This window comes from Cheilinus undulatus, linkage group 19 (assembly GCF_018320785.1).
Source record: "Cheilinus undulatus linkage group 19, ASM1832078v1, whole genome shotgun sequence".
Classification (NCBI taxonomy): domain Eukaryota; kingdom Metazoa; phylum Chordata; class Actinopteri; order Labriformes; family Labridae; genus Cheilinus; species Cheilinus undulatus.
In genome coordinates, this window is record NC_054883.1 from 15809306 (window position 1) to 15821743 (window position 12438).

The 12438-nt window shown below is 41.1% G+C and overlaps 1 protein-coding gene across 1 annotated transcript in view; it reads right to left on the minus strand.

Annotated features, from left to right (window-relative positions):
- The window catches only part of pola1 (polymerase (DNA directed), alpha 1), a 103309-nt gene continuing 90871 nt past the window's right edge, over positions 1 to 12438 (minus strand). Inside the window, exon 37 of the mRNA XM_041814577.1 lies at positions 1 to 922. Coding sequence (XP_041670511.1) covers positions 783 to 922 — 140 coding nt within the window. The 3' untranslated portion in view covers positions 1 to 782. The remainder of the gene's footprint in view (positions 923 to 12438) is intronic.

Sequence of the window (12438 nt, forward strand, 5' to 3'; positions counted from 1 at the left end):
TTATTAATTACGTTTTTATTGAAGTTTCAGTATCAAACAATTTCTCATCAGCATCAAAATACCCATTACAAGATATTCTGGTCATTACAAAAACATCATCACATACACCAGGAAGCCTTACATAGAAAATGACGAGCATTAAAACAGAACACAGGGAGCAGGGACAGGGAGAGAGGGAGTGAAAGGGAAGAGATGACATCAGTTAAACAGAGGCAGTGGAGGAGAAGAAGATCAGCTGTTCAATACGGAGACAAAGGAAAGAGAGAGCAGAACGTGTGGCCTCTCACCCTGCATCTTCCTTTTTCCTTTCATCCTCTGATCTCTCTCTCAGGATGAATGGTGGTAATCAGAACAAGTGTCCGATCACCGCGGGCATCCAGCGGTCTGAGCGGCTCGGGTCACTATCATTGGCTAATTAGCGTCTTCTGGAGTATACTGGCTTCTCTGAGGAGAAGTCATTTTCACACACATACACACGCACACAATAGGCTGTTATTTGGGTATGATTGCTACTCCCTTCTTTTACTACCCTGACCATGTAGAGTCAGGGTGATAGGGTCATGTCACCCGTGTACGTGTGCACGCTCTGAGGAGGGTGAAAAGGTGTGATTGGGTTTAAAGTCATTTAACGAGCCCATTAGGTTCAGGAAAGATACGAGGGTTAGGAGGTCGAACCCTAAAATTGCCGATCGATAACGGAGAGAACTGCTGTAGATGAATGTGCAAATCTCCGGTCGTGAGCCTCTCAGCGCTGCCATCATAACAGACATGTGTGTGTTGTTTTACTTGAGCGAGGAGAAGGCCTGGAACAGTTTGGCCAGGTTGATCTCTGAGTAGCCGCTGGTAGCCAAAGCTTTGTCGGGGACTTCCTTCAGCCTCCGGTACACGTCTTTCTCTCGGCTCCACAGCTTTGATACTCGACCTGGAGGAGATGGAGGGAGTAAAAGAGCAGGGTTATCATTGGTGAGTTTAATGGAAGAGGACTGAACTGCACAGAAGTCTGTGCAAATTGAGACATTTCATTTATATGCTTTATATGATGTACTAGTACAATTAGTATTGGATAATAAAGTATAGAAGACTGAGGCATGCTGTCAAGACTGGAAATGCAGCTGCCACAAGTGGAAATGTACCCCCATTCATTGTGTATTTCAAGCTGTCATTTCATTGCGCAAATGTAAAAATTGACGCAGACCAGGCTGGTGGCACTGCTTTTCTAAAATCAGGTTTTCTCCCTCATCAGGGAGGGCTGTAACGATGCATCTATGCATTTTCTTAAACTGAGATCCCTGTGCACAGCCCAAGTTGTCAGGTGACGGTTGGTTGCAGGACCAAAGTAAACAAAGAGAAAGAATCCACCTAGAGCTTCTTTAGGTTTTGCCAAACACAATCAAACAGGTGTACACAGGTATGCTAAATACACATGGTCATGTGACCAATCAACCACAATCATCAACCACACACCTGTGTATTCCCATTTGATTATGCTAGGCAAACCTGAAGGAGCTCTAAGTGTAAAGGTCTGTACATACTGGGTCTCTTATTTCGGATGTGGTTTTTTTTGGATCCATAATCTGAAAAAAAAACGTCACGCACTCTGACCTTGCACACTGGGCCCAATGCGTTTTTATTTGCCTTCACTGTGAAAATTCGTAGAATGTGGCAAATTGTTTCGTACTGCAAGCTTGTGGCTCTGTCACTTCTTTAAAATCCATGGATCCATCATGATGGACAGCTTCATATACAGCACCTGCTCATGCGTTATAGCGCCGAAAGAGCAAATTTATAATTCAGTCTCTGTGTGAGCTGTGAGTAGGTTACAACTCATGTCTTTAACTGTCGTATTTCCATGGTTGATATCCACATAATACACAGGCAAACTACAGTGTTTGCTGTGAGGTTTCGGTGCGGTTTTGAGAGAGAGGGAGGGGTTGGGCGGTGGTGAGCAAGCGAGAGAGAATAAAACAACAGATGCTGAACTGAATCATCAATCACCCATCTGTTGTATGTCCATGGTTGATATCTACATAATAAATGAGCAATCTTTGGTGTTTAAAGTGGGGTTTCAGTGCGAGAGAGAGGGAGAGAGAGGAGGGGTCCGGCGCTTGTGAGCAAGTGAGGAGGATGCAGCGGACACTGTTTTGAATCATCAGGCACCCATTTAAATGACTTGAATTGATGCGAAATTTCGCATAAAGCGAGGTTGTTCCGAAAAAAATACATGACAGACGAAAATTTTGGCATGAGTGGGCCAACGTCATTGGAACAACATGAGCTTGGTTTTATTTCACAGTGAAGAGAAAAACAGCATTTAACTAACCGTTGACTTTTAATAAAGGCAGTGACATCAGTTAACAACAGACTGTACTGAGATGAACTGCTCTGTGGTACTTACTCTCCTTGGAACTTAAAATGTTTGCTGTTATAAAAACATGTTTTAGTGTAAATATTCATAGTTATGTTCCTGATTTAAATGTAAACACCCTCACCCTTAAGTCAGTAAAAGCAGCATTTGCAGCATTACAGTTTTTACTGTTGTGAAACATTGTTCTTTGTTCTTATTGTTAAGAGATTTTTTTATTAAATTGGAAAATTAGTTGCAGTCAAATTGCCAAAACTTCCTTTTCTGTGAATTTGTGCATAGAATCGCCTGATATCAGTTGTAGGCGTGAATTACAATGGTATCGTGGCAAACACTGTGATGTCAAAAAATATCATATTGTTGCATTTATATCATCTTATTTCCAGCGAAACTGGTGATTTACACCCATATCATTAGGTCAAAATCCTCCATTTAAGAAAAACGGGGTCTACTGTTAATCCATTTGCAGTGCTGCTTTGAACAGACTTCCTAATTTAAGACAAGGTACCAGCAGAGGTGGTCAGTGCAACATGTGAGCTGTGGGTCTGTACTTGAGGGCTGCATTAGGATTGGGTCCTGCAGGACCCAACACAAATCTCGAGGGAGCGGGCGGTTTGAACTTTGCTGCAGGCGGGAATGGGCGGCTGAAAAAAAAACCACTGCGGGATCTGGATGTAGCCAAGTGACAGGATGATGGAGTCAACAAATGATGTAGAAAAGAAGCTTAAACAAGGTCTGTACAACAGAAAAAGAAAACAAGGGAAGTCTGACAAGTTTTGTTTCTGCAGACAACCTCTGAAGGAATAACAGATTAATATCTACTACTGAATACTAAATGGCGAGACAAGTACAGTTTCATAAATAATTATTTCAACTGAAAAGTGTTTTTTTTTGTGTTGTGAAAGGTAGTAATGTTTATGCTGAGAATGAGCTGTCCCTGGTGCTGAAACGCAGCAGATTTGACTGACAGCTGCCGCTCAGAGAGAAAGAGGGAGAGAGATGCTCTGTGGGGAGAGAGCGATTGTACGTGTTTTTCTGCAGCTGATTCTTTTTTAATCATTTAGATTAATAGGTTGTTTGCACTCACATGATCTTCATGGCCCGTTTTTGCACAAGGCACTGTTTTTCGTTTTTGATGTATTCCGTGACACTTTTGTTTCCCCTTTACTGCTGGAACAACACCCAGTCTGAATCTCTATTAATGGCTTATAAAATGACGTGTTTTCTCCTGCAGGGCGGGAGAAGACACAAAATCAATGCATCTCTATTATTGTGCGGACATTAATTCTCAAGGTTTTGCGGGTGTGGCTGGGAGTGGAACACACGTTACAGGTGCAGGCTGTAATGGTCAGAAATTCAGCGGGAGCGGGCAGGAGCAGGATGAAGAAATCAGTCCTGCGCAGGTCTCTAGTCTGTACTTCACAACTATCACGGTAGGCTGAGATTTTAACTACTGTACCTCTAGCTGGCAGGAGCACAAACTTTGCATAGTAAAAACGAATGGTACTTCCAATAGGAAGAGGAGCAGAGTGCCAGCTTTGTCTCTATGAGCATCAGAGCAACATTTCACTCCTAACAAGTTCAGCACGGTCTGCCTGTGATGCTATCACTATGAGAGTCAGAGGGGAGAATGGTAGAATTGGTCGGAGGGGGTCGATGGCGGCACACATGTACACACACACAGAAGATCATGAAATCGATAGGAAAGCCCTATGAGAGCATGAAGTCAATATCTGGTCCCTGTTATCCCTTCAGGTGGGCCGTAATAAGGCCACAGAGACAACTGAGAGCAGCTCTCCTGGGTAGGGTGGACACCAAAACCAAATCTTTACAGTATTATTCTGAGCATCAAGTGTAGATGAAGTATCATGAAACCAAGTAATAATAACACGCTATCACAGAAAGGCGTGGAGAAAGCTTTATCGAGAATGATAGCGCGTTGACCGGGACATTACAGGTGAAGAAATAGGAGAATTGGAATGAGAGAAAGTTCAATCTTTAAACAGAATCAGTTTAGATTTACATCACATATTTTTACCCCCCAGACTTCATCAGGTAGAAATTATGAGGGTAAAAAACACACAATTTTCATACGTTAAATAATAGCAAAGAAAAAACCCACTAATGATTGGCTACCAGCAGCACAACTATGAATCTCAATTCCAAAAAAGTTGGGATATCTACTGGCAAATTATTTTTAACCTTTATTCAACTGGATACAAAACAAAAACAAGATATTCAGCATTTAAACGGATATACTTTATTGTATTACTAGTAGGTATGCACACATTCTGAGTTTGATGCCTAAAACAAGCTCCAAAAAAGTTGGAAAAGGAGCAAGGAAAGTTGTGGAAATAAAAAAAACAAAGAAAGAAACCACCTTGAAATTTCAACGGGTAAAGCCTGCAACATACATTTTTGATTTTTCATTCAATTGAAACTGATTTTTTTCATTGGGAGACCTTACAAATAGAGACAAATAATCCTGATTTTACAGTGTCAGTGTGCAGTGTAAGATGAGAGGGCCAACACAACACACAACACACCAACAAATTCTGTTTGACTACCACAGCCTCCATGTCTCCAAACATGACTTTAGAGTGAACAAGCTAATGTGGGTAGCTGTTAGCTACCTGCTCAGCCCATTGTATATAGGTCCAGTTCTTCTGTGGTATATTTTACAACACATGTTCTTAAAAAGTTTGTTGAAACTAATCAACAAGTTGCCCATCCATTTCTGACATCCATCTAACTTCCAGCTTCACCTGTTTTTTGATCCCACCTTTTTGCTTCCTGACTGGCTATATCTCCATATCACCTATCAACTCTGCTTGTGCCTGCTCATTTGTCCTCAGTGTTCACCACGCAAAAAGATTTCTGGATGTAAATACTGAACATGTTTAATATTTACAAGCAGATGTGAAAGGGAAAAATTAACACGTCACAGGATAATCTGGCAAGATAATCTTAAGAACCATCCAATAATCGTTGACTCTGATCAGAAGGGAGGATTCTGAACGACAATTGGCACGATTATCATGTAGTGTGTGACCTGCACTTTAGTTAACCTTGCAAAGCAGATGGATACGCCCATTTCCGTGTTTTTCCCTGGTGAATCCATCTTGCAAAGCTCCCATCTGAAGCGTTTAGGCCTGGTTAGAAAGTGACAGGACCAATCAGCAACGAGGGGCAGCACTTTCTGGCGCGGCAAAGTCGTGATGTAAACAAGCAGCAACAAGAGGCCGGTGCAATTATGGTGGAAGACATTAGCATGGATGCTGCTAAAGCACCAGTTTTATCAGAACCTGACGACATTTCTTCGTTAAAAGAAGAATAAAGAGTGAGTTTCTTTTCAAAAACAACAAAAGTCGAGTACTTACATGTCTACAGTCGCCATGTCTTGCGATATTCCTCCGTGGCTGCGCACGGGCAGCTCAATAGCCGCTACATCACGTGTTTTGTTGCTCTGATTGGCCCGTAGAGATGTGACACACAGAACATTCATCCAATCACACTCCCGAGTTTTTTCCAAACGCCTCTGCCTTTTCCCAAACGTTTCCTACTGAAGCTTTCCCAGATGGATGTGTGAAACAAATCCATCTGGCATGTCAGGTTACACTTTAGTAGGTTAATTGGTATCAGGTAATAGTGTCATGACTGGGTATAAAAGGAGCACTTATAAAGTCATTCACAATCAACAATGGTGGGAGGTTCTCAACTTTCTGGAAGACTGCATGGGCAAATAGCGACACAATTTATGAATAATGTTGTCCTCCATGCAATTGCAAGGAATTTAGAGAAGTCACCATCTACAGTCAATAATATCATCAACAGATTCAGCGAATCTGGAGAAATCTCTGCACATAAAGGCTGAGGCTAAAAAACAACATTAAGTGCCTGTGGCTATAGATCCTTCAGGCGGCACTGCATTAAAAACCAGCATCATTCTGTGATGGATGTCACAACGTGAACTTGGAAACACTTGAAAACATTTTCAGATCAAGTACGGTGCTGCACCTAAACCTAAATGCAATTCTAGATTCTACAATGGAAAGTGAAAGTCATTCATCAGCAACATCCAGAAGCACAGTCAACATCTCCTGGCTCTCTCTTTTCCAAGATGAACTGACATAATGATGTAAAGTGTGCTGTGGCCTGATGAGTCCACATTTCAACTTGCTTTAGGACAAAAAGGCCATCAAGTCCTCCAGGCTAAAGATGAAAGGGGCTGTTATTAAAAAAAGTTCAAAAGCCAGCATCTGTGACAGTGTTGATTTTGACAGCTAATTTTAATTTTAGTCTTAAGGTGGCCTTACACCTAACGACTTCTCCTCCGTTGGAAATTCCAGAGTTGGAGTAAAATCATGGGAGTCTTGCTAAAGTCACAGCTTGCTCCCGTCGTTAGCTGTAAGGTGGTCATAAGACTTGATTTTAACCATTTTAAGGCAGTCTTTCTTCAGTCGTGGCATTACGATAATATCATACACATCAGATATTGTCATAAGTCTTTAGTCTGGTTGTATGCTAATTGTGTTTCTCAGTGACACAATTGTTGTCCTCAACCAATGGGAGCCAGTGTTGTGCATAAGCACATCAATTCACTTCAATCTCCGAAATACGAACATATGCGTAGATCAATCTAGAGCTGCTGAATGTCCGTTCAGAACTCAAGAGATTGAAAAACTTCTCTGCTCAGAGCTGCACCTGTGTGTTTGTGTGCCTCGTCTTGTCCTGACCTTCCTTTCATTTCTAATCCCTTTCTGTAAATGATTTTAAAACATCGGATTATAAGAGACATTAACTCAAATGACCTCTATCTCCTTCTACATCTTGTCTCTGCTGAAAAAATGTTGTGAATTTCCACCAGATGCATGATGGGAAATAATCTCAAAAGGAATCATATCCTAGTCTTGTGGTTAGTAACCCACAGTCTCTGAAAAATCTTAGTCTGAGACTAAAAATTTAACAGCTTGCAGGCAGTCTTTTTAGAGTCTTAAGAATTTTAGCAAGTCCTCTGGTGTGCATCAGTCATTTCATTACGTCTTTTACTTTTAGTCACATTTTAAGTCATTTTCACCCTTTATAGTTTTAGTCTAGTTTTAGTCCATAAAAAGTCCTCACATTTTAGTCTTTACATTTAGTCCAAGCATTTACTCTCTTGCCTAAATCTGGTATCAAGTCACGGTAGCATGCTCAATGCACTCTGCCAAACCCGGGGTCCCTGCTTTCTACTGCCACGAGGCAGAAGAGATACAGATACATTGTTGTTGAAAGATTTACCCACAGTGGAGAAAGATCATGGATTTTTAATGTCAGACGAAAACTAAATTACATTTTAGTCTAGTCATTTTGACGGAAACTAAACTTACTTTTTGTCAGCTTCAGTCATCACAGATCTATCGTTGGCTAGTCTTAGTCTTGTTTTTCTCATGGAAGAAAGGCTGTCGGCCAACATTTTTAGTCATAGTTTTAGCTGATGAAATTAACACTGATCTGTGATGGATTCGGGGTGTTTTAGTGCCCATGGCATGGGTAACTTGCACATCTGTGAATGCACCTTTAACACAGAGAAGGTTTTGGAGCAAAATACATCTCTATCCAGACAAATGCCTTTACAGGGACGTCCCTACTTTTTTCAGCACAGCAATGCAAAGCCACTTTCTGCACTAGTTACATCAGCATGTCTTGGGTACCTGATTGGCCTCCATGCAGACCTGATTTGTTGATTGTTGTAAATGTACAGTGCATTAAGAAGCAAAAACAAAAAACAAAACAAAACAAAACAAAAAAAAAGAAGACAGGAAACCCTGCAATATTGAGCAACTGAGGATACACATCCAGCAACAAGGGAAATAAAAACTTTGGATACTTCCAACAGTTAGTGTCCTTAGATTCCAGTCATTTACAGAGTGTTGTCAGACAAAAAGACAATCAGAAACAAGGCAAGACAAGACAATACACTTCTGCCCCAACTTGTTCTTTTGGAACATGTTACAGGCATCAAATTCAGAAGGTATGGATTCGTGGGGATTTAAAAGAATGAACAGTGCACTCAGATTCAGAGAGTAGTCAGACCCCCTTCAAGTTTTTCAAATTTTTTATGGTTCAGCCTGATGCTACAGCTGTTTCATTTTATTTTTATTCTCATTAATCTGGACTGAGTATCATATCATGACAAAGTAAAAACAGAAGTTTTAGGATTTTTGAAAATCAATAAAATAAATAAATAAAAGCTCACTGGCAATTTATATCAGAGTCCAAAACCAATGTCTTTTACATGGAGCCTTTTTCAACTCCAAGCAGGCTTCCATTTGTTTTGCACTAAAGAGAAGCCTCCATCTAACCACTCTGCCATAAAGCCCAGATCAGTGGAGGGCTGCAGTGATTGTTGTCCCATCTCCACACATGATCGCTGGAGCTCAGTCGGAGTCACCATCAGGTTCTTGGTCGCCTCTCTTTGGCTGGTCACAAACAACAAGATTTTCAAATCTTAAACGATTTCAAACATGTGGGAGACCACAGACATTAAGACAAGGACAAATTCAAACGTTTCTTGATGTAAAATCCTTTGGGTGCACACACTACACGACTCAGCCAGACTGTGAGACCTCTGGAGACCACACACCGACCTGCCAATGACCGAGCATCATCACAGGACTTCAGAAGTAGGGCTGTGCAATATAGCCTAAAATTAATATCCTGATATATTTTGGCTATATCCCGAGATATATATATATATATAGATATATATATATCTATATATAGATCTATATATATATAGATCTATATATATATATATAACTCGCAATATTTTGAAATCGCCTCTCAGCAGCTGTATAATGTTTAATTCAGCCCAAATAACACTAGTTTGGTGATCAAAATAGACTTCTATTGGACTTTTAATAAAATTGTTTGCAGAAAGTAAAAATCTATATAAAGTCAAATTTGGCAGTTTAATTTTTAAAAGGACTTCATTCAATCTTTTACTAATAAATCAAAATACATAAATCATGAAATACTTGGTATTTTACAGTGTGTGGAAAGTCCTGAAATGTTTTCTATGTTATGGTTACTATTGCTGATTATAAAATGATTACTTTCCTCATTAAGGGTGAAGCAAACCTACACGAAACTCACCAATCCTGCTTGCAGTAAATGACCAAAATCCTGCAGTCTAGTCCACCACTCAGGCTCACAGCTGTGATTATATTAGTCCATTATCTGTGCTGATGAATGCTGGACCAGTTTCTGACAAGTTCATAACATGAGAGCGTCTTTAGACTTTATTCAAGAAACTGTCCTGTGTGATCATGGGGGGAAAAGCTTGTCAGGAAGCGGAAACATTTTAACTACTCGGTGTCGGTGTTTTGAACTGTAAGGCTGAGATAAGTCTCCGTTGTTGTGGAGATGTGGATCACATTTGTCCGTTGCTGGGCCATCTTCTCTCTGACCTGTACGACTCAGGCAGGGAGTTTTCAGCAAAATGCTCGCGCCCATGCAAATCTCGTATTCTGGGTTAAGTGTCTTTCCAACAACACTGGGCTCATGTCTTTAGCATGTGTTGTGATACTGCCGCCGTTATCTCAGAGTCATCTTGCTGCATATTTTAATGAATACCACGTGAGTTTGACCTCCTCTTTTCAAAGTTGAACAACTGCTCAACGCTGCAGATCCAGCATTGTTTCTGTCTCTAAAGTCAGCTAACTCCCCGCTAACTAGCCACGCTGCTGTGTTTACCTTCCTCTCCCTTGCTTCTCACTGCTGATGCGCATGTGCAGAGGAGTTTTCTGGATTGGTGGAGAAGAGAGAGTGAGCTCGCTGCTCAGAGAGATGCATTCAGGGACAATGGGAGGAGTGAAACTCCAGCGAGAAATGCACACTTACAGCTCAAAACTTCCACATAATTTATACTCGGATATTCGCAATATAGTCATTTTATACATTGTGGGTGGCAAAAGCCAGGATACATGGAGTATATTCGATATATTGCCCAGCCCTATTCAGAAGAAAAACAAACATGGAGGTCTATCGATATCTCTGGCTTGCCCCTCCACAATCAGCAGTCCTGGGCGGTAAAATAATAGTGTTGACACCACATACTTAACGATTATCCAAAGAAATAATAGTTTGGAAGAGCCTTAACTTGGGATACGTCCCATGATCGTCAGGGATAAATCTACCTTCAAATCTGCTTACTACCCTGTCATGTGTCACCAGCCTTTCTAAGGCCCTTCTACCCTGAATGCTCAGTTTGGCCAGGCGACCAGCTCATGGAAGAGTCCTGGCTATGCAAAACGTCCTCCATTTCAGAATTAGGGAGGCCACTGTGCTCTTGGAAAATCTTCAGTGCAGCAGAAGTGTTTTTGCAGCCTTCCCCAGACCTGTCTCTGAACTCCGCAGCTCCTTTGAACTCATGACTTGGTCGCTGCTCTGATATCATTATCAGCTGTGAGGCCTTCTATAGAGAGGTATGAGTCTACCCAAATTATGTCAAATCAATTTAATTTACCACAGGTGGACTTCAATTAAGGTGTAGAAACATCTCAGCAAAGATAGAGAAATGGGAGGAACCTTAGCTAAATTTACAGTGTTGTTGCAAAGGGTCTGAACACATGTAAGTGTAATATTTCAGTTTTTATTTTCAATCAATTTGTAAAAATTTCAAAAATTCTGTTTTCATTTTGTCATGATTTGGTACTGAGTGAAGATGAATGAGAATAAAAATAATTTTTTTAATTGCAGCATCAGGCTACAATAGCATCGTTATTCTGTAACACTAAGTAGACTGACAACACAACAGCAACAATACTGATGATCAAGTCATTATAAAAGCCATGATGACGGTTAAAGATAGAGGAATGGGCTAGATATGCAGCGTCTGCTCAATCAACTGAGCTCTAGTGGTCAGTGGAGGAATTGCAGTTTTTTACACTTTCAAAATAACTTCAGATTTCAACAACAGAGACTGCCGCTTGGCTTTTCTACATCCAGACAGATCATAACTCTTATTATAGTGTATTGAAGCGTTGCAATAGCCCTGAAACTTTGAAATCAAAAGAAACCGGGGAAAATCTGACAACATTGTTTTGTTACAGAAACAAGTAGAGGTCCCTGGCAAGAAACATTGTACAAATTCTTGTGTAAATGAAAAAAATTCTACAGCCAACTCCTGCACACTGCCTAAATTGCATAAACACAGGCTCCCTCTCCCACACGGCAGCTTTTGGCTAAAGAAATAACTATTTTCATTACAAATAAAACACAGCATTTTACGATTTCAAAACACATGGCATTAAAACATGATGGAAAATTTCTAAGTCTAAGACAACCGTGCTAAAGCTTGTTATTTGTCAAGGTCAGCCTTACTGTATAGAAACACTCACAGACGCACAAACACACTGTCCATATGGCTGGTCGTCATGTCTACATCTCCACAGCCCTATCTCCTCTGTCGTCCTTCCTGCTCACTGCATTAGCAGCTGCTGGATAAATAGCAGCCCACTGACTGCCCATAGGAACAAAGGTTAGATACACAGAGATCTACAGTGACACACACAGACGATTGATGGTGGTTAAACACTTAAAAAGCACACTAAGTCAGAGTCATGGCGACTAAAAAAAATCCAAATCAAACACGCACACACCAAGGATGGTGTGGTTGACTTTAAACGCCGGCAGCACCTATTAGCAGATAATACTCATGTTAGTTGGGACAGCAAGAGGGGGAAGAGAAAGGGGTGAGGAGAGGAAGGGAGACACAATCTAGTCTATTTATCGGGAGGGGAAGAGAAGGGAGGGTGATGATGCATGATCAAGCGAAAGCAATCATGTCATCATTTCTGAAAGGTAGGAGAAAATAATTCTCCCCCTCCTTCCCTTCTCTTCTTCCTCACTCCCTCTCTCTTTTTCACCTCAATCACTGTGCGGCGAACAGATAAAAGAATCATTTAAGAATCACGGAGAGGGGAAAGAGAGAGGGAGAGACCTCGGAGCACAGTGGGGAGCGTAGTTCAAATTAATCGCCTCCCTTAAAAGGCGGGAGAAGGAGAGGAGAGAGGGATGCTGGGAAGGCCGAG